Source organism: Manis javanica, chromosome 8 (genome assembly GCF_040802235.1).
Source record: "Manis javanica isolate MJ-LG chromosome 8, MJ_LKY, whole genome shotgun sequence".
NCBI lineage: Eukaryota > Metazoa > Chordata > Mammalia > Pholidota > Manidae > Manis > Manis javanica.
The window spans coordinates 73,336,159-73,359,197 of NC_133163.1; the positions used below are offsets into that span (position 1 = coordinate 73,336,159).

General features: G+C 40.6%; 1 protein-coding gene and 1 long non-coding RNA gene across 3 annotated transcripts in view; one reads left to right on the plus strand and one right to left on the minus strand.

The window, feature by feature from the left end:
• Window positions 1-3,666: 3,666 nt before the first annotated feature.
• On the plus strand, window positions 3,667-15,067 carry LOC108392610 (cathepsin G-like). The gene is made up of 5 exons (XM_017652964.3): window positions 3,667-6,848; window positions 7,579-7,726; window positions 8,190-8,325; window positions 8,488-8,742; window positions 9,117-15,067. The coding sequence occupies exons 1-5, from the start codon at window positions 6,653-6,655 to the stop codon at window positions 9,288-9,290; spliced, it is 909 nt and encodes a 302-aa protein (XP_017508453.2). The 5' UTR covers window positions 3,667-6,652; the 3' UTR covers window positions 9,291-15,067.
• Window positions 15,068-17,124: 2,057 nt separating this feature from the next.
• Window positions 17,125-23,039, minus strand: part of LOC140843107 (uncharacterized) — a 61,028-nt gene continuing 55,113 nt past the window's right edge. For both annotated transcript variants that reach the window (XR_012120589.1, XR_012120588.1), the window contains exon 4: window positions 17,125-19,410. This is a non-coding gene — a long non-coding RNA (uncharacterized lncRNA). The remainder of the gene's footprint in view (window positions 19,411-23,039) is intronic.

A 23,039-nucleotide genomic window follows, 5' to 3' on the forward strand; every position in this document is an offset into this window, starting at 1 on the left:
CCCCAGAGTCAGCCATGAAGAGCCCCACGAAGTCCCAGGAGTAAGCCAGCGCCAGAGGCAGGGTGACCCAGGACATCCACTATCAGGGCAAGAGTGTTTGGCCTCAAAGGAAAGTGCCTGATGGCTCAGTCTTCCCCTCACACAGTGATAGAAGCACTTGACACAGTAAGACAAACATTAGGAAGAAAAACTGTCACCTTAAAGTGACTGTAGTGTCATGAAGACTGGGCTGCTCTCTATTGGACATGCTTCTTTAAAATGATTTCTCATGGGGTATGTGGGGGGGACGTGGTGATGGGGGGAATCTAGTAAACATAATGTTCCTCATGTAATTGTAGATTAATGATACCAAAAGAAAAAAAATGATTTCTCAGCCAGTTTTCATCTATTTCTCTCCATTGATCTATGATTTTTATTTCTAGGACGTAATCCTACATACAGTCTAACCTGTGTGTGTGTGTGTGTGTGTGTGTGTGTGTGTGTGTGTGTGTGTGTGTGTGTGTAAACACACATATAGGAAGGTTATTCATAAAGATGTTCATCACACCATTGTGTAATAATAGATCTCAAATTGGAATCCCTATTAATGTCCAAAATAGGGACATGTTAAAATACAGCACATTCACATTATGTCTTATGCAGCAATTAACATCTACATTACTCACTATTCTAGAAAACTAGGTTAAGGAAATAAAGAAAACCAGGCTAAGAACATTAATAGGCAAGTTATTTTTTAAAACACTAATGCACATTTGGATAAAAGTAAAAGCTCACTAATTAATCATTGCAAATCAAAATATTAATAATTTTTTGCCTGTGCAACTGAGAAGGATTTACAAAAATGTAACACTGAGATTCAGAATGGACATTGAGAAAATGACAGTTTCACACCTTGTACACAAAGGTGCTAAAAAATATAAATAAAAAGGAATCTTTGACCTAGCCATCAGCCATATGGAGAAAACTGAACAGAATTATTCCCTATAGATTCGTTACACAAGTCAAATCTTAGACAATGCTAATGTCTAGCACTAATTTGGGGATTAGCTTTTGAAAAGTTACATACAATTGAATACTGTGGAACTGTTAAGATTATAACAGAGAAGTACATTTTGCCAAATAGAAGAATGTTCACCACGTATATGTAAGTCAAAACCAAGTTAGAGAGCAGTATATACTACTTTCAAAAAAAATCTAATTTTTGCTTAGACACATGTTTTCCATTTAGGTTTTTTTCTTCCTACATATCTATTTTCTTGCATTTTTTCTAAAACTTTTATGTATTATTTAGATAACTTAAAACCTGCTCATTAAATATGAATGAAATTCTAAAACAATATTCACTAATAGGTTTTTAATAAAATGAAGGAAATATTTACATTGAATAATCTAAACTATGGGATTCAGAACTAAACATACTGTAATCATAGCTATGTAAAAATACATATAGAAAAACCCTAGAATGAAATACATCTGTTAACAGTAGTCAGTTGAGTGGTGGGATTAAAGCTGACATTTTTCTTCTATCTTTTAATTGATTCAACATTTTAAATTTTGTAATTATTAAAATAATTTTATTTTTTAAAATATCCCATTTCAGAAAAAGGTAGGCTTAAATAAATTGGTCCATGGATTAATTAAGATAACCCTAACTGTCCTAACAGATAAACTTCAGCATTTCAGTGACTCACACGACAGAAATCTATTTCTTGCTCACACACCATCCAAAGTGAGTGCTCCTGGTGAGTGCCCCTTTTTGCTCTCAAGTGTTCCCATCTGGACCATAAATTACAGGGTCAGCTTGTGATTAAGGGATCCCCTAGGACAGCTTCCAAGTTCCCATGTTCATCTGTGTCGAATCCTGGAAGCTGAAGAGCTAGATGTCAGGCATGGGAGTTTGTGATGTGCACATCATCTCCGTTCAACCTCATTTATTGTAACAGTCCCACAGCCACACCTAACCTCAAGGGAAGCTGGAAAAGGTTCACTTATGTGCCCTGGAAGAAAGGGAAGTTGTTTTGCCAAACTGCTGGCTCAGGTCTCCCACAACACTTAATAGTGTTTGCTGTTTACAAAGATCATGGACCCGAAATTCTTTTCTCCCTATAAAACAAATACATTTCCATTGTAGAAAGTATTGGATAATATAAAGATGAAACTAAGAGTCAAATAAAAGGGTTGTTCTAGTTGTCATTTTGGGGTTTTTTTAGGTCAACAAATCTTTATTAAACACTTGCAGTTACTGGGAGGAGGTCCTGATGCTAGACCTGTCAATGTCGACCTTTTCCGCGATGTTCTTGGGCTTCATTGGCTCTTCCTGGCTGCAGATGAAGATCTGGCCAGACTCAGCAGAGGTCTAGCCATACTTGCTTGTCCACACCTTTAGCTGACTGTCAGTGGGGTCCCAGCATCTCAGCCGGCAGCCAGCGGGTGATGCGCTGGTAAGTGATGCCCATGACATGGCAGGTAAATTTTTGGACAGTCTTCAAAGCCAGTTATACCTTCCAGGAGGTACATGCTTTCAGCCAGGGACGCCAAAAGGCCTGGAAGTGGCAGTTTTCCTGCAGATCTCTAAGGTACAAAAGCTGTGGGATCAGCCATTCTTGAATGCTTAGTCAATCACGCATTTGCACAGCGTGAAGTCGGTGTGGCGGATTGTTGCCTTCTTCAAACAGAATTAATATCAAATTGTATATACCATTTTATATTCTTTTTCCACTTAATATTAGGTTGTATAAACTGCTCCATGCCACTAAGCAGTCTTCTAAAATATGCTGTTGTTTTGTAGCTGGATAGCATTTCATACCATGGATACATCATAACTTATATTACCATTCTCCTATTGCTGACTATTTGGATTGTCTGAGCAATTTTGGAAGAGAGTTTCAGTGTGTCCACATCCACCTCTTTCTCACATGTACCCAGGGCCCCAGGATCAGCTACTCAGTCCCACAAGTAAGCTATTCTGCCATCAAACTTTGAGGCGCTCCAACCTTTTTCAATCTTTCCCGGCCACATCCAGGATTCCTTACCTAAGAAATCCTTACTCCTAACTGCTCTGATAGGAAAATTGTATGCAGATCCCACTGATTCTCCTTTGTCACCTGCTCTGTCCTACAGGGACAAAAGCACAGGCCAGTTCTTCAACAGAAAGTGTCGCTGCCAGCAGCATGGTAGGAAGACAAGATCACTGGCACAGACTTCTTCCAGCACTGATGTGCCATAGAAGCACCAGAAGTTCATCAGGAGAAACTTCCCTAGGACCTTTCAGAACGTCCCTCTCAGAGAGATGATCAGGCAGCCCTAAGAGTGCCTCAGCACACAGGCCTCCTACAAAGCCAAGAACAGCTAGGTGGGTTTCTGACCAGAGTAACATCAAAAGAAGGGAGAGGGAAGAGACTGAGCATTGGCTGGCAACTGCCTGCTCAGAACTTGTGCACTTGGGTGGTGTATGGGGGCCCAGGAGGAGGTGGGAAACACCCTACTTTAATGTCCCAACATCCCAGAGGAGGAAAAACATTGTAACTGACGGAAATGTAATAAAACAGTCAAAAGTGGATGTAACCAACTATGGATGTTATGAAATATATCACAGTCTTATTTGTTCAAAGATCATAGTTTTTATTGAAATAGAAAATTAAAACATTAAAAATATATGTGCCCTTACCTATTCTCCTACATTTCATTCTCCATCCAACTGTTTTCTCTAATCTCCACCCTCTGGCAAACACAGACTTTTTTTTTATTATTTTACTGCAAAATGCACATATGTGAAAAGTACACAAAACGTAAATTCACAATTGAAAGAATAGTCACAAGGTAAGCACTACAATTTATCTCAAGAAATAGAGCATGGTCAACATCCCAGAAATCCCCGATGCCTCTTCCTGGTCAAAATTCTCCCTCTGCCCTCCAACCCAGTTTACTACTATTGTGACTTTCATGATAATCATTTTTTTGCTTTTCACCACACTTTTACCACCTGTGTATGCATTTCTGTCCCATATAGTTTCATTTTGCCTAGCTTTGAACTTCATATAAAGAGAATTATACTGAATGTAATCTTGGATTCTTCCTCTCAACATTGTGTAGGTAAGATTCATTGGTGTAGCTGCATGTGGCAATAGTTGACTGATTTTCATTGTGATACAATATTCCCTTATATAAATATAGCATAGTTTGAGTGTTTGTGCTGCTGTTGATGGACTTTTCAAGTGTTTCTGGTTTGGAATCTCCATGAATAATGCTGCTATGACGTTCTTGATCTGGTAGAAACTTGCACGTTTCTCTAAGCATATATGCCTGGGGAGGAGGGGCCAATCTACTGGATATTTTTCATCAGTTTTGAAAGAAATCCCAATCTCTATCTTATTTTATATTGCCTCTTTTCTCATTTTCTTTCTCTCTCACCCCTTCTAGAACTCTAACTAAACATATGCTCAACTTTCCAATTCTACTATTCGCTGTGTTTTTATCTTTATGCTCATCTGTGCTCCACTCTTGACACTTTTTTCTGAGCTATTTCAGGTTAGTTATTCTGTTCTTATCCACTGCAACTGTAATTTTGGTATTATATTTTTCACTTTTAGAAGTGAAAATTTTAGCCCTTTTTTCAAATATTGTATCACTTTGTTAAGGTTCATATTCCTTGCAGCTCTTTTAAAGCTTGTTTTTATTTCAGCATGATTGTTTTGTAATCAGTATTTTGTTATTCTAAAAATATTATCCCAATAATCAAAGATTTCTTTCCTCTGTTCTTACTGTCTATTGTTTCTTAGTCATGGTGTCTTATTCTTTTGTTTCTCTGTTGATTTTGTTTATAGGTGACTATATGCTTATCATTATATTTGAAAAATAACTTTTAGGTACCATTCAAATCCTGGAATTAGGTGAATTTCCTCTGGATTTGCTTTTGGTTCTGCCAGATACTTTCAGACATAGATCACAACCACATTAATGAAAGTTCAAGGTTTGAAATTCCTTGAAAAGTCCAAGTAATTCCAATCTTTCATGAAATTACCTTCAAGAATCAGCCAATTACCTCTTCTTTGTTACTTTGAAAGTATAGACTTTTTAAGGTCTCATCTTACTGTAAAGAGGGTCTCTGATTAGACCTGCTTGTATGGGTCTTGATCTGTGATTTCTACATCCTTGACCTTAACAGAAGTTTGTTCATCAAAACAAGTTTGGATTCTGAACAAAAGGAGTCGGACCATAGTAGCTTCCTGTCTGGGTTCCTATTAGTCCTTCAGGTTGGGGCCTGATCATCACTCTCACACTGGCAGTTCTTCAAGGCTTTTAAGGGTTTTAAACATTTTAAACAACTTTGGTCTTGGTTATTTTAATGGGGAAGCTGTTATGAAATCCTCAGTCACTGTTAATGAAATCCCAAATCCACATATCTGTTCTGCACATATTTCACTCCCCTGTTTTCACAAGCCATTCTTTATCTTTTTCCCTTTTTTTCTGAAGTTAGACTAATGTTTTTAAAACAAAATAAAGTGTCAAAAAATGTAAGGAAAGATAAATTAAAATTACTCCAAATGCTAAGGCACTACTAATAAAGCTGTTAGAATATTTTCTCCTTTTTCCCTTTCTTCTACATAATACTTCCCAGATGCATAAAGAATTTCATCAGGTGGCCGTCACTGAGCATGTATTAGAGAAGGGATTAATTTCTTTGAAGCTCTGAAAATAAGTGAAAACCTGTGTATATTTACATAGAAGGAAAGGATACTTATCTAAGCTTTTCAAGTGGGCCTATCACAGTCCATAAAAGATTGAGAATTGTGTTCATTTTTCATTCCGATACTTTTACAGCAAAAATTATACTGCATAATATTTTCCTGAGCATCCACAGAATCTTTAAGTATTTTCAAGTGTGCCTATGGTACTCTGCAGTACTCTGCGGGCCTTACTCTCAATGTGGAATGCATGTTTCCAGTCCCTTTTGTATTCATGAACAGGATCGCAGATGTTTTTCAGCCAGGGTCTGACAGCTCTCAAAAAAATCAAGTCACTAGGTGGCTTCTGCCACTTGTTGGAGCTCAAGTGACCTGAGAAAGTAATTATCGGTAGCAGACTTGTTCTGCCCTTTTCTTCCTCTGGCAGTGCCCTCCACCCACTCTGCAGACAGAGCTACTCCATCTGCCTTGACAACTTCTAGACAGAAGTGAGAGGAGCAAGGGTCCCAGCAGGGAGGCCACAGGCCAAAGAGTAAAAGAAAGGCAGGCTTCCCCTCTCTCTGCCTCCTTCAACTTTTTCCTGGTGTCCTCGCCCACATCGCACCACCACACCACTGCCAGCTTTCATTCACCCTCAGCCATGCCTTCCTAAGTGTAAGCAGGTCAGCAATCCAGCAGCTGTGCGTCCATTTAGAGGAAGTCTGACATTCCAAGGGACAGCCGCTCTGAGCCCAGCGATGTAGGAAACAGAGGCAATAGGCAGCTCCCAGCTTTCATGCGTTGTTGGGATGTTATTAAATCCGGTGGAGTAAGGGTACCAGGACAGGGTGCCCAACCCCTGTCCTGTTGCCCTGAGTTCCCATCGCTGCTGCCAAGCCCGGCTCAGCAGCACGCAGGGGATCACAGAGCCAGCGTAGGTCACCCCCTCTTCCCCCAGCTCACGGCGGTTGGTGGGCAAGCGTCCTGGGATGATGAAACCCATCCCACCAGCAGAATGGAACTCTCCTCAAAAGCCCGCCCTCCCCCCTCCTTCCTTCCTCCCTCCAGGGCTAAAAGGTCTGGCAGGAAGGAGCAACAGCTGCAGCAGACTGGGCAGCCTTCCTGGGAAGATGCAGCTGCTCCTGCTCCTGGCAGCCTTCCTCCTACCCCCTGGGGCTGGGGCAGGTGAGTGACGTCCCCAACCTCACGTCCTTAACCTCAGGGGTCCGCCCGCTCGGAGACCCTGGAGCCAGACTCCCTGGGCACTTCCTAACTTTGTGTCATTGGGCAAATTATTTGAATTCACATGTCCTCAGGTTCCTCGTCTGTAAAACAGGAATCACACCTATTGCCTATCTCATAGAGTCGCTATGGGAGTTAAACTAATGTACATAAAACTCTTGGGATTGCCTCTGGCATGTAATTTGCATGATATAAATGTGCTCTCTAAATTCATTCTGCATCCTGTGTGTCTGAGCCTAGGAGATAAGGATAGAGCCCATAAGCTCAGATCTAGATTCTAAAAACCATTCCCGAGCTGGCCAGGAGCTGGACTCGGAGGGACCTGGGTAGTTCCCTGAGGAAGGAAGTCCCAGGGAACCTCAGGGAGGGGCCACTCCAAAGTGCTCCCAACAGCACAGGGTCTCTCCTCATTAAGGGAGGCTGAAGCTGGTCACTCCTGGAGCAAGGACTGTTTCGAGATCCAGGATGGGGAGCCAGGAGGGCTTCCTGCAGAACCCCGGAGCCCTCTCCCAAAGTGTGGGTGGCCTGAAGACCCCAGTTCTCACCTCCAAGGCCCCCTTTGCTGCATCACGTCTCCTGCCTCCCCATCTTCTAGGCTTCCAGGAGCCACTGTGCTGGTGACCACACCAGGGCTCGGTGAGCACAAACATAAGTGCCAAATGCTTTCTCCCAGGGGAGATCATCGGAGGCCAGGAGGCCAGGCCCCATTCCCGCCCATACATGGCGTATCTTCTGATCCAGTCTCCAGAGGGCCTGAGCAGCTGTGGGGGGTCTCTGGTGCGAGAAGACTTTGTGCTGACGGCAGCTCACTGCTGGGGAAGGTGAGTGACCCAGGAGCTCCCACAAGCAGCCAGTCACATAGGTCTGGAAGCGCTCAGGGGCAGCCATCTGAAAGTAGGGTGCTAACAAAAAAGGGGTGAAAAGGGGATCAGGTAGGTCTTGGAGGGCAGGGAACAGGCCAGGGAAGACAAGGAAAAAAGGAGGATGTGATCAAAGAGAACAAGAGGAGGAGATGGAGGAACACATAGGAGCTGAAAATATGAATTCAAGCTATTTCTCCATTGATTCTAGGGGAAGCAAAACCTACCAACACCATGTCCCCACTACCTTCAGAGCTGTGGAGAAGCAGAGGGCACAGAGGGCTCAGCCCCAGAGCCCTCATGTCCTCCCAGCTCCTTTAGCTGCAGTCTTGCTGCCTGGGGCCATCCAGAGGTCTGCCCTACAGAGCTGGCGGACCACAGCCCCCGTGGCCCGTGCCTACCTCTAGGACACCTTACTTTGCAGATCCATAATGGTCGTCCTGGGGGCCCACAATATCAGGAGGGTGGAAAGTACCCAGCAATATATACCTGTGCTCAGAGCCATCCGCCACCCTGAATATGATCAGCAGAACATCCGGAATGACATCATGTTGTTGCAGGTACTGCTTGCCTGACCCTCTGGTTCTCCAGGCAGACTGGCTCCTCCCAACATGGAGTCCTGGGACCAAGGAGGACAAAGCAGGGGTAGAGTCCCAGGGTAGTGGGGTGGCCAGGGGAGTGCTGCAGTAACAGTCTCTGAATCCCTGCCCTGCTCCTGCCAGCTGCGGTCTAGAATCAGACAGAATCAAGCCGTGAGGACTGTGGCCCTGCCTCAGACCCAAGCCAGGCTGGGTCCTAGGGCCTCATGCACCGTGACAGGCTGGGGCCTGGTGGGCCCGAACAGGCAGACAGACACACTCCAGTACGTAGAGCTGACCGTGCAGAGGGATGAGGTGTGCAGCAACCGCTTCATGTCCTACACCGGCCAAACACAGATCTGTGTGGGGGACAGAAGGGAGAGGAAGTCTGCTTTCCTGGTAAGGCCATGAGCATCCACCAATGTTGCCCTAGACAGAGGGGCCTGGGCACATCGGGTGTGGGAACAGATCCCCACAACCTCAGTCTGAGGGCCAGACCAGAGTGAGGTGGGGGCTTTTCCCATTAATCCAGTGTCCAGATTTCCTGGTGGGGGGAAGGTACCTTGACTTGGGTTGAGCTAGAGACAGTAACAACAGGTGGAGGTGAAGACAAGCAATATAAAGACCCAGAAGTTTGGCTTCTGCACCTCTCCCACCCTCCCATCTCACTCACCTTTCCCTGCCTTATACGAGGCCCAGGCCTTAGGGCAGCAGGAGCAGGGGAGGCCTGGAGCAAGGTCTGGTTTAGTGCCCCTTCCTCTTTTTGCCCGCAGGGGGACTCCGGAGGCCCCTTGGTGTGTGACAGTGTGATCCGTGGCGTTGTCTCCTATGGAGATATCTTGGGTACCCCTCCAGCAGTCTTCACTAGGGTGTTAAGCTTCATGCCCTGGATAAAGAGAACGATGAGGCGCTTCAAACAGCAAGGCCAGACTAAGACCACTCTGTAATTAACTTCACCAGCTCCAAGGGGGTTTCCAGAGCCTTAATAAACATTTGTGCCTAGAGAGGAAATAACCAGTTTCTCATTTGTTCATTAAGTATCATTTAGTACACAACAAATGTGTGCCAAGACAGAGGCTGAGCTCTTCCAGGAGAATGGGGTCCCTTCCCCAGGACAAATGAACCCCTCCACACCTTCCTAGGGATCAGGAGAAGCTTCTTCCCTGCTCCAAGCCACCCATTCCCCCCATCTGTCCTCCCCAACGGCCTCAGAGAACGATAGAACATACTTCTCCCCAAGAAAACATTCTCTACTCTCCACCCTACCAAGGCTCCCCTACAAGGTATGAAAGTACCACCGCGTGTGCTGTTGGTGTGTCAAACAGGAAGACCAAAGGGACACAACTGAATTTCCAACAAGGCCCTTTTTAATATAGAATAAAGGTAGCATCTCAAATTCCTGGGAACAATGAACTTTTAACAGATAGTGTTAGAACAACCAGACAGCTACTGTGGGGAAAAGATAAAATTGGGTCCATGCTTCACACCATAGTCCAAAATAAACCTCAAATGGATCAGAAATCTAAATGTAAAAAGTTAAACCATAAAAGTACTGGACAAAAAAATTTGCTGGCTTAAAAACAGCTAACAAACACCCATGTTCACAGCAGCACTGTTCCCAGTGGCCCCCATATCTACTGACAGCTAGTCTTTCTCCTTAACCCCATGCCACACCAGCTCCCATGTATTATAGACCAGTGTTCTCATTTGCAATGTGACAATGGTCTGCTTCTTGTTTTGATAGTTATACAAAACTCCACATAAAATGTTCAGAAAAAAAAACAAGACTTTTGTGAATGGGGATGTGGGGGGGAACTTGGTGAAAGGGGGAGCCTAGTAAACATAATGTCCTGCATGTAATTGTAGATTAATGATACCAAAATTAAAAAAATAAAAAAATAAAAAAATAAAAAAACAAGACTTTTACCTTAAAGATTAGCCCATAACTGTCTATATCAATAATATTCAAATAAAAGGTTGCTAAAGTTGTATACTATAAGGCTGTGTTTTAAATACCTTCTTAAAGCATAGTATTTAATACAGAATGAACTAGGAGGTTTTCTATATCCATTAAAATGTTATTACTCCTTGTAGTGCAATATTTAACATCTGAACTTTTTCAGTTTCCATATCTTAAATGGAATTTTCACTAAGAGATATTTTATCAATTCCAACTGACTATATAAAGAAATGCATTGGTAAATTTGACCATTATTTTATGGGTATTTTTTACCAGAAAGTCATTTGCCTAATATTCAGGATGAGCCATTTATTAACCAAATTTTAATCAACATACATCTTTGACGATCCTTGGTCACTCCATTTGCTACCACCTACCCACAGGAATTATCTATTACTTGCATGCTCTGGGGAGATAGCATCTCATTATTAAGTGTTTGCATTGGCAAATGGAAAGACTAGTTGACAGTGGGAGGGGAAAGCCAGGGAAAAGCCCACCTCACCCTACCTCTCTGTAACATTTACTGCCCAGTCTCAGGACTCAGTCCCCAGGAACACACCACGGGCAGACCCATCTCACTCCCATGTCTTTCTCTGCCAGTCAGCATTTCCACACAGCTCTCTGCCTCCAGTTCCCCGCTGGAAAGGTTTCTACAGACATCACAGAACTCACCTTCAGAAAATAATTCCCTCCTTGATCATCCCCAAAGCCGCGCCCACCACACTCCCACAGCTCTGCACGCTTCCCCAGTAGGTAAATCTCAGCAACAGAACTTTGGCCATGAAAGTGTTTTGTACACTGAAAACTGGTGCAAAAGGACTCAATTCCTCCCACTTTCTTTCTCCACATGCTGACTCTGTGCATTAGAGGCCCTACCATCTTGACTGAAAAGTAATAAAACCATGATAAGCTTATTCACAGAAACATCACCAAGACCTTCTCCCCCAACCCAATAGCTAAGGTAGACTTCCAGCCAACAGAGACCTGGTTACTCTGCCCCCGAGCACAGCATCAGAATTAGTAGAAACTAGACACTGGCAATTCATCAAAACTATAGCAGAATCCCAGAGGTGAGGGCTGGTGACCTTGATACTGGTTTCTGAGTTTGTCTGGGAAAAGCTGGGGCCCAGAAAGCAGGTTGAACAGGTACCAAAGCTGGTCATAGTACAGGGGTGTTGGAGGCTGGGGCTCTGCGTGTACTTCATCTATCACCTGTGTAGGGGACCATAGGACAGCCTCGACATGAGTCAGCAGAGACATTGAAGAAAGGGGACCAGAATGTAAAGGGCCTGGGACCTCCCAGACTTGAGAGCATTTGCAGTTTGCCTCCCAACAGAGGTGCTGAGAGGTAGAAAACAATGAAGATGTGGGCACTAGGGTCACCCCATCTGCTTCATACAAACCATGCCCTTTGCACTTGTGTTCCTGCCCTCCCAGGACAATGTGCTCTGCACTCTTTCCCATTAATACAATCTTAGGAGAAAACATTATGTTACCTTCTACTAACAGGTGCAGAAGGTCAAAATTCACCCCAATATTTTTCCCAATACTAGCGACACTTAAATTTCAGAGTGCTAACTAGTGATTTAGCCAAATGGACAAGAAAAACTAAAACATAATAACATGATAAGTAATAAATAATTATACTTATGTATGTTATTTCTTTGAGTGTTTAAAATAGGTGTTTTGAAAATTTATTCTGTATTATTTAATTTTCTCTTATGTGCTATTTTTAAAACTAATCAACAATAGGATTGTTTACTATGGCCATTAGTAACTAATTGTAGGACTAATTAAATGATTAACATGTATGATAAAAGTGTAATATTTTTATGTTCCTTTTTGTTGCTGATACAGCAATTTATTTTCTTCATTTTTTTCTTAGAGATTTACATTCTGTTGGGTATCTCATTGTGCTGTCATAACAAAAAACTGTATATTATAATACATATAATATTCTAAAGAAAAATACAACTATACTAGGATTAATTAGGTAGACATTACCTATATATAATTAAAATAACAATATCATGCTTTTTCTGTCTTATGGAGTAGAATATTGTCACTTTTCTTGTTCCCTTTTACAATAATACCAGATGAGCTGTCTGCCTTCCTTTCTATTGTAGGAGCAGAATGGATTATGTTCAAACATCATATTCACTTTGACTTGCAGCTCTTCTCTTACTGAGCTCGCATTGCACTGGTATCTGGTCTCAGCAAGCTAAATATTCTCTCAATAAAAGCGTTTAAGCATGCAATACTCAGCATTTTACTTCTTAGCAACAATAGGTTATTTGACTTGCAGGAATTAGTTTCTAACTCTCCAAAATTGCCCATCCACATTGCGTCTGTAGGATTGCTTCTGGAAGATAAGCTGTTTATCAGTCAGATTCCATCAGGTTGCATGGTTTTCAAATTGTGGAGCTGCCTATTTTAACACCTATTTTAAGAGGAGGATAAGAAAGAAAATATTTGTTGTTCTTAGTAACTAAGTTTGGCAGTAACCTGTTATATGGTTATGATCATTAATACAGGGTTTTTTTTAATTAATATTTCCAAATAACCAGCTTTTGCTTTCATTGATTTCTTTTTATGATATGTCAATTGTCTGTTCTAATGGGTGGCAAAGTTTTTCTGTAGAAATCCAGATAGTAAATATTATATCTATAGTATAATAGATAGTAAATGTAAATATTTGTGAGCCTAAGAGAAGAATTCAGAATATATGCAAGTATATACTTACACAGCAAGAGTGAAAACAGATTCCCACACATTTTTATTGCTAAACTTCTACAAATGTTTTACTGAAATGCAAAATGTAATAATAATAATAAAATATAATTCCTGTAGTACAGGCCTACTAATGAGAAGAATGAAACTTTTTTAGAGGATAAGATTTTATTTAATTGAGGTTCAAAGTTAGTGTTCCCTATCATCAAACCTACTGCAAATTGTTATCTGTAAAATTCATTCTTTACAGAGAGATCAGGCAAGACTTGGCCCATACCTGTAGCTTGCTGATCCTTTGTTTATTTTATTGATTTATTCTCTCATATTTATTATTCCCTTCCTTCTACTTATTTGGGTTTGATATGCTCTTTGTTTCCTAGTTTCTTGTGGTAGAAGTTTAGTCATGGATTTTAGGTCTTTCTATTTCCCTCTACTGCTGCTTTATTTGCAGTCAATAAATTTTGAAATGTTCTATTTTTATTTTCATATAATTTAAAATATTTTAAATTTTCTTTGTAATTTCTTCTTTGAACCATGTATTATTTGGAAGTGTGTTATTTAGTTTTGATATTTGTTGGCTTTTTTCCTAAATACTATTATTGGTTTCTAATTTAATTTCATGGCAGAGAACATATTCTATGTTTAATCTTTTGACATCTATTGAGCATTTGGTCTATCTTAGCAGCAGTTGCATTTACACTTGAAAAGAATGTATACTCTACAGTTTTTGGTGGAATATTCTATAAGTATCATGTTAGATGACTTACATGTCTTGCATACCTATACAGAGTTTTTTATGTAGTTGTTTTACCAATTACTGAGATAATTTTGTGACAAACTAAGTATAATTCTGAATCTGTCAATTCTCCCCTTAATTCTGTTTGATGTTGCTTCATATATTTTGAATTATTAAGTGCATAGACACTTATAATTGTTAAATCTTCCAGCCATACTGACATTTTATCATTACAAACTATCCTCTGTGGGCTCATCTAACATTCCTTGTCTGGACATCTATTTGGCTTGATATTAATAAAGCAGTGCTTAGAAAAGACTAAATGGACATATTGCAAAAAAAGAAAGATCCAAACCAATAGTCTAACTTTCCAACTTAAGAGACTTGGAAAAGAAGAGCAGATTAATCCAAGATAAGCAGAAGAAAATAAATAGTAATAATTAGAGCAGAAATCAATGAAATTGAAAATAGGAAATCAATAGAGAAAAGTCAGTTAAACCAAAAGCTGACCCTTTGAGAAGATTGATAAAATAAAAAAGCCTCTAGCTCAGAAAAAAAGAGCACATCAGTTACTAATAACGGCAATGAAAGAGGGGGCATCACTGCACATCTCATGGGCATTAAAAGGATAATCAAGAAATACTATGAACCACTTTTTGCCCACAAATTTGACAACCTGAATGAAATGGACCAATTCCTTGAAAAATGCAATTTGCCAAAACTCACACAAAAAGAAATAGACCTTCTGAATAGGCCTATATTTAGTAAGGAAATTACCAATAATAATCTTCCAAAACAGAAAACATCAGGCCCACATGGGTTCATTGGTAAATCCTGCCAAACATTTAAGAAATTATACTAATTCTCTGCAATCTCTTTCAGAGAACAGAAGCAGAGGGAATTCTTCCTAAATCAACCTATGAGGACAGCATTACCCTAATACCAAAACCAGACAAAGAAAGACATTATAAGCAAAGAAACTACAGACCAATACCTCTCATGAATTTAAATGAAAAAACTCTCAGTAGTCATTATCAAATCAAGTTCAACAATGTATTAATAAAATTATACATCCCAACCAAGTGTGATTTATGCTTCCTTCTAGGACAAAGGATTGGCCCTGTTCCCATTGAGCTTCGGTTCTCTCCTGTTCTCATTGAGCTTCCCTCTGCTTCGGTTCTCTGAAAGAAATTGCAGAGAATGAGCTGGAACTAGTAAGCAATTACAACAAGGTTTCAGGGCACAAGGTTAATATACAATAGTCATTCACTTTCCTGTATACCAGCAATGAACAAGTGGAATTTGAAATTGAAAACACAATGCCATTTACATTAGCACCCAAAAGAAGGAAAAGAAAAACTTACATATAAACCTAAGAAAATATATTCAAGGTCTATATAAGGAAAACTATAAAACTGTTGAATGACGTCAAAAAAGAACTAAATAAATGGGAAAATATTGCATGATCATGGATAGGAAGACTCAATATTGTCAAGATTTCAGTTCTTTAGCTCATTGGTCCTAAGAATACAGTCTACTGGTTAGAAGAGATCATTTGTGTATTTATCATCTTATTCTATGGCTTTTAAACTGCTTTTTGAAGCCCCTGGAAATACAAAGAAAGAGAAGGGCAATGAATGAAGTATTCTCATGCCCCCTAGTCCTTCATTTCTCTCTTTTAGGTACAGACATATGCATAAAATTTCCCTTGAAAAAAGACATACTTGACCTGTAAAAAGTAAACATTTTGAAACCCAATGATACAGAACAACTTCCTCCTTTTAAATATGAAGAAACCAAAACACAGAGAGGGAAGTGACCACATTGGGCCATTCAGAGTTATCCCCAGAGCCAGAATTGGACCCTGCCAGGCCAGGACTCTTCCAAGATGTAACCCCTAATAGCAGCTACAGGGCTTCAGTTACCTGGTCACCTCCATCCCCCATAGCTTGCATCTCAGTTCCCTGGCCAAGTGACCATCTGGCTACTCAGATACCACCTGGACAGAAAACACATGGAATTCAAGCTCTTCCCTTTCCCATTTATGAAAAAGGGTAATATATAAAATGATGTGCTCAAACAAAACACATACCATGCAACAGTCCATATAATGCTTAAAGGTAACTATCACACACACCTATATTGCCCCAACCCAGGGAAATTCCACTCTGTTCTAAGTTAAATGCCCTCAACCCCAACCCTGTCAGTTCTTCATTTGCTCCCTATGAGGTTGCTAGGAGTCCATTCACCATGTAAGACCCTCTCCTCTGTAAACTCTGCTCAGAGACCAGGGCTAGGATCCTCCCAGGACCAGGTTCTCTGAATTCTGTCCAGCTGATGCTGAGATAACCTGACAGGCAATGAAGAAAAGAAGCTCAGTGGGAGCAGGGCCCATCCTTTGTCCTAGAGGGAAGAGTAAGTGGGGCCCAATAGTGAGTTAAGGGGCCATCTCCCTAAAGCAGCCCCCATCTCCTCAGGTGGTGAGCTTTGAAGAAAAGGTTGAGGGAGTCAGGCCTTGTGTGTCGCCTTTATCTTGTGATGTTTAATGTTTCCTTTATCAGCTTTCTAAAACATGACTTTTTATCAGCTTTCTGAAACAACTGATTGAGAGGATAAAGAAAAGAATATTTCAGCTAAAGACACAACTTTCCATGACCTTGATAAGGCTCACGATGAGAAAGTGATGAACTTGAAACAACCAGCATCCCTGTCCTACTCTTCCACTTCCCAGGCTGAGTCCTGAGCAGATCACCACAGGGTGCCCCGTGAACTGAGCAGCACGAACTCACAGATGCAAACAATTCAATAATATTCCATTGGATCCTCATTTACTCTTCCTGTTTCATGCTTACCAGCTCCCAATTCATATCCCTGGGACTCCTTTCCAAAATAAGCTATCCACACACAAACCCTGTTCAGACTATGATCTGAGAGCAACCCAGGCCAATACAGTAAGAATATAGAATATTTGTACAACACAACTAATGAACTTGACCTTATTGGCATATATAAAACATTGCAACCAAACACTGCAGCATGTACATTCCTTTCAGTTTCAAATATATATGGAACATTTATCAGCAGTGAACATATGCTAAGGCAAAGAGCAAGTTGCAACATATTTTAAAACAATGAATTCATACAGAGTATTGCTCTGACAACAGTGGACTCAAGCTAGCAATAAAAAATAAAGGATAACTAAAAAATAACCAATGTTTTAGAAGCAAACAGTAAATAATCCTTGGGTCGGTCAAAGAAGAAAATCAATAAAAATGTAGAAATTTTTTGAAATTAAGAAGAAGAATGTATTTTCTCAAAAACAAACAGGTATAGCTGCACAAAGAGGGAAATCTACTATTTTAAATTTTGTTTATTATGGAAGAGGAAAAACTGCCCAGTCAATATGATCTCATTATCTATAGCCAAGATGTTAGAAACAGTATGCTAATTAAACCAAAAAGAGCAGAAGGAGTAAAATAATAAAGGCAAGAGCAAAGACTATAGAGATGGAAGATAAATGCATCAACAAAGCTAAAAATTAGTCATTTGAAAAGACTAATAAAGCTGATGAACCTATAACAAGACTGATAGGGTTGCCACATATAGTAAATAAAAATATAGGACTCCCAATTAAGCTTGAAGTTCAGATAAAATATTTTAATATAAATATGCCCCTTGCATATCTGGACCTACTTATGCTTTTAAATTATTTACTGATTCTCTAAAATTCAAATTTAACTAGGTATCCTATTTATGTGACACCCCAAAAACTGATTACCAAAATATTTGCCCAAATCAAGATGGAAAGGGGATATCATTCCACATTTTACAGATATTGAAAAGGTTTTTTAATTACATTATTAAAAAATTTGTGATAATTTGAAATTCTAGATTATAAAATTGATTAATTCTTAGAAAATATAACTCACCAGATTGACACAAGAAATTTTGAAAATATGAGCAGCCCTATATCTGTTAAAAAGATTGAATCTAACTTAAAACCTTCTCCCAAAGAAAACTCCAGAAGCCAAATAGAAGACTATCTTCATGACCTTCATGGGAGCAAGAATTTTCTTATATAAGGCACAAAAGCCACTAATCATAAAGGAAAATACCTTTAAAGAAAATTTTTGTTCATGAAAAGATGACAGTATGGAAAGGCAAGTCATGAAGAGAGAGAAAACATTTGCTATGCATGTATTTCACAAAAGGCTCATATCCAGAAAATATAAATGCATATAGCTTCTACAACCACTAAGATAAATACAGGCAATATAATCTTTTAAATGAGCAAATATCAAACACATTTTGCAAAACAGAATATCAAAATGGCCAATAAATATGTAAAACATTTTTCCACAGTGTTAGTCTTCAGAGAAATGTAAATTAAAGACAATAAGATATCACTACATAGGGACCAGAGTGCCTAAAATGGAAAGTTCTGAAATTACCAAGTGTCAATAAGGTATACCAACAATATGAAAATTTTCATAAACTGACGATTGGATAGTACAACCACTTTTTAAAAAATGTTGTACTCAGTATGTGATTATTATGAGCACAGCAATTCTATTTCTAGATACACATGCAAGGGAAATGCGTATACATGTCATATTACATTCACATCAAATATATTAACAAAAAAGTTCATAGTAGACCTACTTCCAATAGCAAAAACACTGAAAATTCTGATATACAGGATAATGGATATATAAATTATGGAATAATCATTGAAACAATAATCATCTATGAGAATGAAGGAACACCGTCCCACGCAACCACATGGATGAGTCTTAAAAACTTAATGGTTTATAAAAGAAGCCACACACAAGAGAGTACATACTGATTGACTCTATCTATATGAAATTTTAATACAAACAAGGCAAAATTAAGTTGATGAAAGGATAGAGGTTACATTTAGGGGGAAGAAGGGGAGTGACTAATAGGGGCAGAGAGGAGCTTCTGGGGTGCTGGCAATTGTCTGTTGTCTGAGCTAGGTTGTAGTTTCATAAGTCTGTCACTTTGTGACAGTATATTGGGAGTATACTTGAGATCTGTTTACAGGCTTTTGGAAGGAGTTATTGAGATATAATTTGCATATGACGTGTCAATTTAAAGTGTACAACATACTTTGATTACATTTATATATTGCAATATGATTACCACTTGGGCTAATACCTCTATCATGTCACATAATTATGATTTCTTTCTTATAATGAGAAAAGTGAAGATCTAGTCTCTTAGCAACTTTGAAGAACATAATATAGTATTAACAACTACAATCACTCTGGTGTGCATTAGATCTCTAGAACCTACTCAACTTCTACTTGCAAGTTGTACTCTTTACCAACATATCCCCAATTCTCCCACCTCCACCCCAGGTAACTATCATTCTACTCTCTGTTTCTACATGCTGGGCTTTTTAAGAATCCAGATGTAAGTGAAATCATATGACATTTGTCTTTCTTTGTGCAGTTTCACTGAGCAGAATGCCCTCAAGTTTCATCCACGTTGTCACAAATGGCTGATTTCCTTCTTTCAAGTGGCTAAATAATATTCCATTGTGTACATATCTTCTTTATCCATTCACCCATTGACGGACACTCAGGTTGTTTCCATTTCTTCACTATTGTGAATAATGCTGCAATAAACACAGGAGAGCAGATATCTTGTTAATATCCTGTTTTCATTTCCTTTGTATATATACCCAGAAGAGGGATTGCTGGGCCAAAAAGTAATTCTATTTTTAACTCTTTAAGACACCTCCATACTGTTTTCCACAATGGCTAAATCATTTACATCCCCACCACCAGTGCACAAGGAAGGGTTCCCTTTTCTCCACATCCTCACCAACACTTGTTAAATCTTGTCTTCTTGAGCAAAACCATTCTCACAGACGCGAAGTGGTATCTCATTGTGGTTTTGATTTTCATTTCCTTGGTGACTAGTGATGTGCATCTTTTCCTGTTGTACCTGCTGGCCATTTGGATCTCTTCTTTGGAAAAATGTCTATTAAGTTACTTTCCTCATTTTTAAACCAGAATTTTTTTTTGCTGCTGGGTTGTCTGAGTTCCTTATATATTTTGGATATTAATCCCTATCTGACATGTGTTTAAATTTATTCATACGTATTTTATTGTTTTTGGTGCTTGTTATGAATGGGATAGTTTTCCTTATTTCTTTTCCAGATATTACATCCTTAGTGTATAGAAATGCAACTGATTCTTCATGCTGATTTTATAGCCTACATATTTCCAGAATTCATTGATCAATTCCAACAGAATTTTAATTGGGTCTTTAGAGTTTTCTACATATAAGATCCTATCATCCACATGTAACAACCATTTTACTTCTTCTTTTCCAATGTGGATGCTTTTTATTTCCTTTGTTTTGTCTAGTTACTCTAGCTTGGACTTGCAGTACCAGATTTGCATACTTGTGTCATTCTTCATAAAAAGTTTACTTTTTATAGCCTGAAAATACCATATGTTAGTGAAGATACGGAGCAAAGAGAAGTGTTGTAAGCTGCCAGGGAAAGCCTAAATAAGTGCAGTGATTCTGGAAACATTTTGGTGTTCTTATTAAAGTTGAAGCTACGCATATGCTTTGACTCAATGATTGCATTCTTAGTAAACCATAAAGAAATGCATGAAAATGTGCACCAGAATACATGTCCAAGAGTGCTTTTTCTGGAATTATCCATAATAAAAACAAATAATAATAACAAATGTTCATCATCTGTAAAATGCATAGATAAATTATGGTATATTCAAACAATGGAAACAATGACCTACAGCTATACACAACAATGTGAATAAATTCCACAAACATAATTTAAAATGAAAGAAGCGAGTCACAAAAGAATACACACATATCATCCATGTATATAAAGTTCAAAAACAGACTAAGCTAAATTCTATTGGTCTAGAAAAACAGGTATAGGCAGTAAAAAATGTATTTACTTTTATCTATTCCTCTATTCTATCTTTCAAATAAAGAGAGAAAAACAAGTAAATGATAATCACCGAAGTCACATTAGTGGCTACCTCTGGTGGGGTGGAGGGTTGTTTTCAGCTGTGCCCTGGCTCTGTTCTGTTTCTTTACTGGGTGACTATAACACAAAGCATCCACTCTGCAACTGTTCATTAGAATGTAAGTTATAAGCCCTATCTGTATAGGTGATCTATTTCACAATTAAAAACAAGCCAAGAGGAGATCAAGGGAAGATGGCGGCATGAGTAGTTCAGAGGAAATCTCCTCCCCAAAACATATATATTTATGAAAATACAATAAATACAACTATTCCTAAAAGAGACTCCAGTAGATGCAGTACAACAGCCAGGATACATCTACATCTGTGAGAACTCAACATCACATGAAGGGGGTAATGTTGGGGACCGCCTTTGTCTTCTCACATGTTTGTAGGCAGAATGGGAAAGCACCTTCCCCCATGTCTGAATGCAGCATGGGAAAGCACCAGCTTGAGAACAACCGGTGCAGTCCTTGGAAGTTATCTGTCCACAGAAACATATCTTGTCCTTGAAGACAAGCCAAGACTCCTCACTATGAAAATAGGGAGACGTTGAAGATGTGTGGAAACACCACCCCTGCTTCTGGCTATGCCCTTCCCCCACTTGCCATGTGGCAGGAATGTAGAACAAAGAACATTCTGTTTACGCATTCCATGAGCAACTAACAGGAACCCTGCTGTAGCTCAGTTGGTAGAGCATGGGACTCTTAACCTCAGAGTTGTGAGTTCAAGCTGAACTGAAGCAGCTGAGGCAAGCAAGAGGGCTAGGGGCTGGCTATGCAAAGGAGCATCAGCCCTCCCGATCTTCCCAGCTAGCTTAATCGGTAGAGCATGAGACTCTTACTCTCAGAGTTGTGAGTTCAAGCCCAACTAGGAGCGGCAGAGGGAAACAGCTGGGCTGCTGGCTGGTGACGCATGGGAGTATCAGCACTTTCTGTCTTTCTTTTCTTCGCTCCCCTTCCGCACTTCAGGACCTGCTTGACTAGGCGCGGCTGGACCGCATCAGGGTAAGATACAAGCCGTGGCCAGGTGGACCCAAATGCTCCCCCACCACAAAACCCAGCGGGAAGAAAGGAGTCAGAACAGGAGGGAGTGAAAGCCCAGGACTGCTAAACAACCAGCTCTAGAAATCTGCATCTGGAACGCAGACACAAGGTGCATGGGGTGCTGGATATTAGAGAAACGGAAAAGCAAAACCTGTGGGTAGGTCCCCATAACCGGCACCCTGAGATAAAAGAAAAGCGAGTGCTTTCTGCAAGTCTTAAAGAGACAGGGACACCATAGCTGGACGAAGTCATCCCAGCACACTTAGCCAGCAGCTGGGAATCCTGGGGAAACTTAGGTGCCCTAAACCCCAGGGAGGCAGTGCAGCTCTGAAGCCCCTCATGGCACTAAGCAGCCTGCCAGTCGTTCCATCAACTGGCATGGACCCCGACACACTAGCCCAGTAGCGGGAGAGTGGCAGCACATGCGGGGGACGGCAGCGCCTGAAGGGACCGGGAGCAGATCCATGTGCCAACAGTGCAAGAGGGGACCAGGAGAGGCTTGTGCGAGCCTGCAGCAGCACGACCAAACAGCCCAGGTATGGCTCGCGTGCACTGGCGGCAGTGGAGCCAGAGGAGCCCGGTAGAGGCCCACGTGGGAGAGCCCCGTGTGTACCTGCAGCAGAGCCAGAGGGAGCAGGCACACTCCCAGCAGCCAACCGGAATCCCAGCCCAATGCACAGCCACCCGGGCCAGACCCAAAGGCTGCTGCTGGCACAAAGCTGCCCAGGAGGGGCGCTATCACGGAGTAGCGCACCTGGTGTGCCTGCCACTCCCCGCAGGGTTCTGCATTGCTCTGACAGAGACCCTGCCCACAGCAGCTTAGGGGACTAATCCGGTGGCTGCTCCAGGAGTGCAGGTAACCATCACAGGCAGCAGAGAAGGGCAAGGCATCCAACAAGCAAGAAAGGACTTTCTTCTCCCAGCTGACACACCCACAACCTGCCTAAAGCTGCTATCACCATGAAAAGGCAAAAAAATTTAGTCCAGTCCAAGATAGTTCAAACAACATCTGAGAAAGGATCTGCAGAGGCAGACCTAACCAGTCTCCCTGAAAAAGAATTCAAAATAAAAATCATAAATGTGCTGACAGAGCTGCAGAGAAATATGCAAGAGCTAAGGGATGAAGCCCAGAGGGAGATTACAGACGTCCGGAGGGAGATTACAGAAGTGAAACAAACTCTGGAAGGATTTATA

Coding starts and splice junctions, on each gene's coding strand:
- LOC108392610 (XM_017652964.3), top strand. CDS start 6,653: ATGATGAAACCCATCCCACCAGCAGAATGGAACTCTCCTCAAAAGCCC. Junction 7,727..8,189: donor GCAGCTCACTGCTGGGGAAG/GTGAGTGACCCA, acceptor CTTACTTTGCAG/ATCCATAATGGTCGTCCTGG. Junction 8,743..9,116: donor AGAGGAAGTCTGCTTTCCTG/GTAAGGCCATGA, acceptor TTTTGCCCGCAG/GGGGACTCCGGAGGCCCCTT.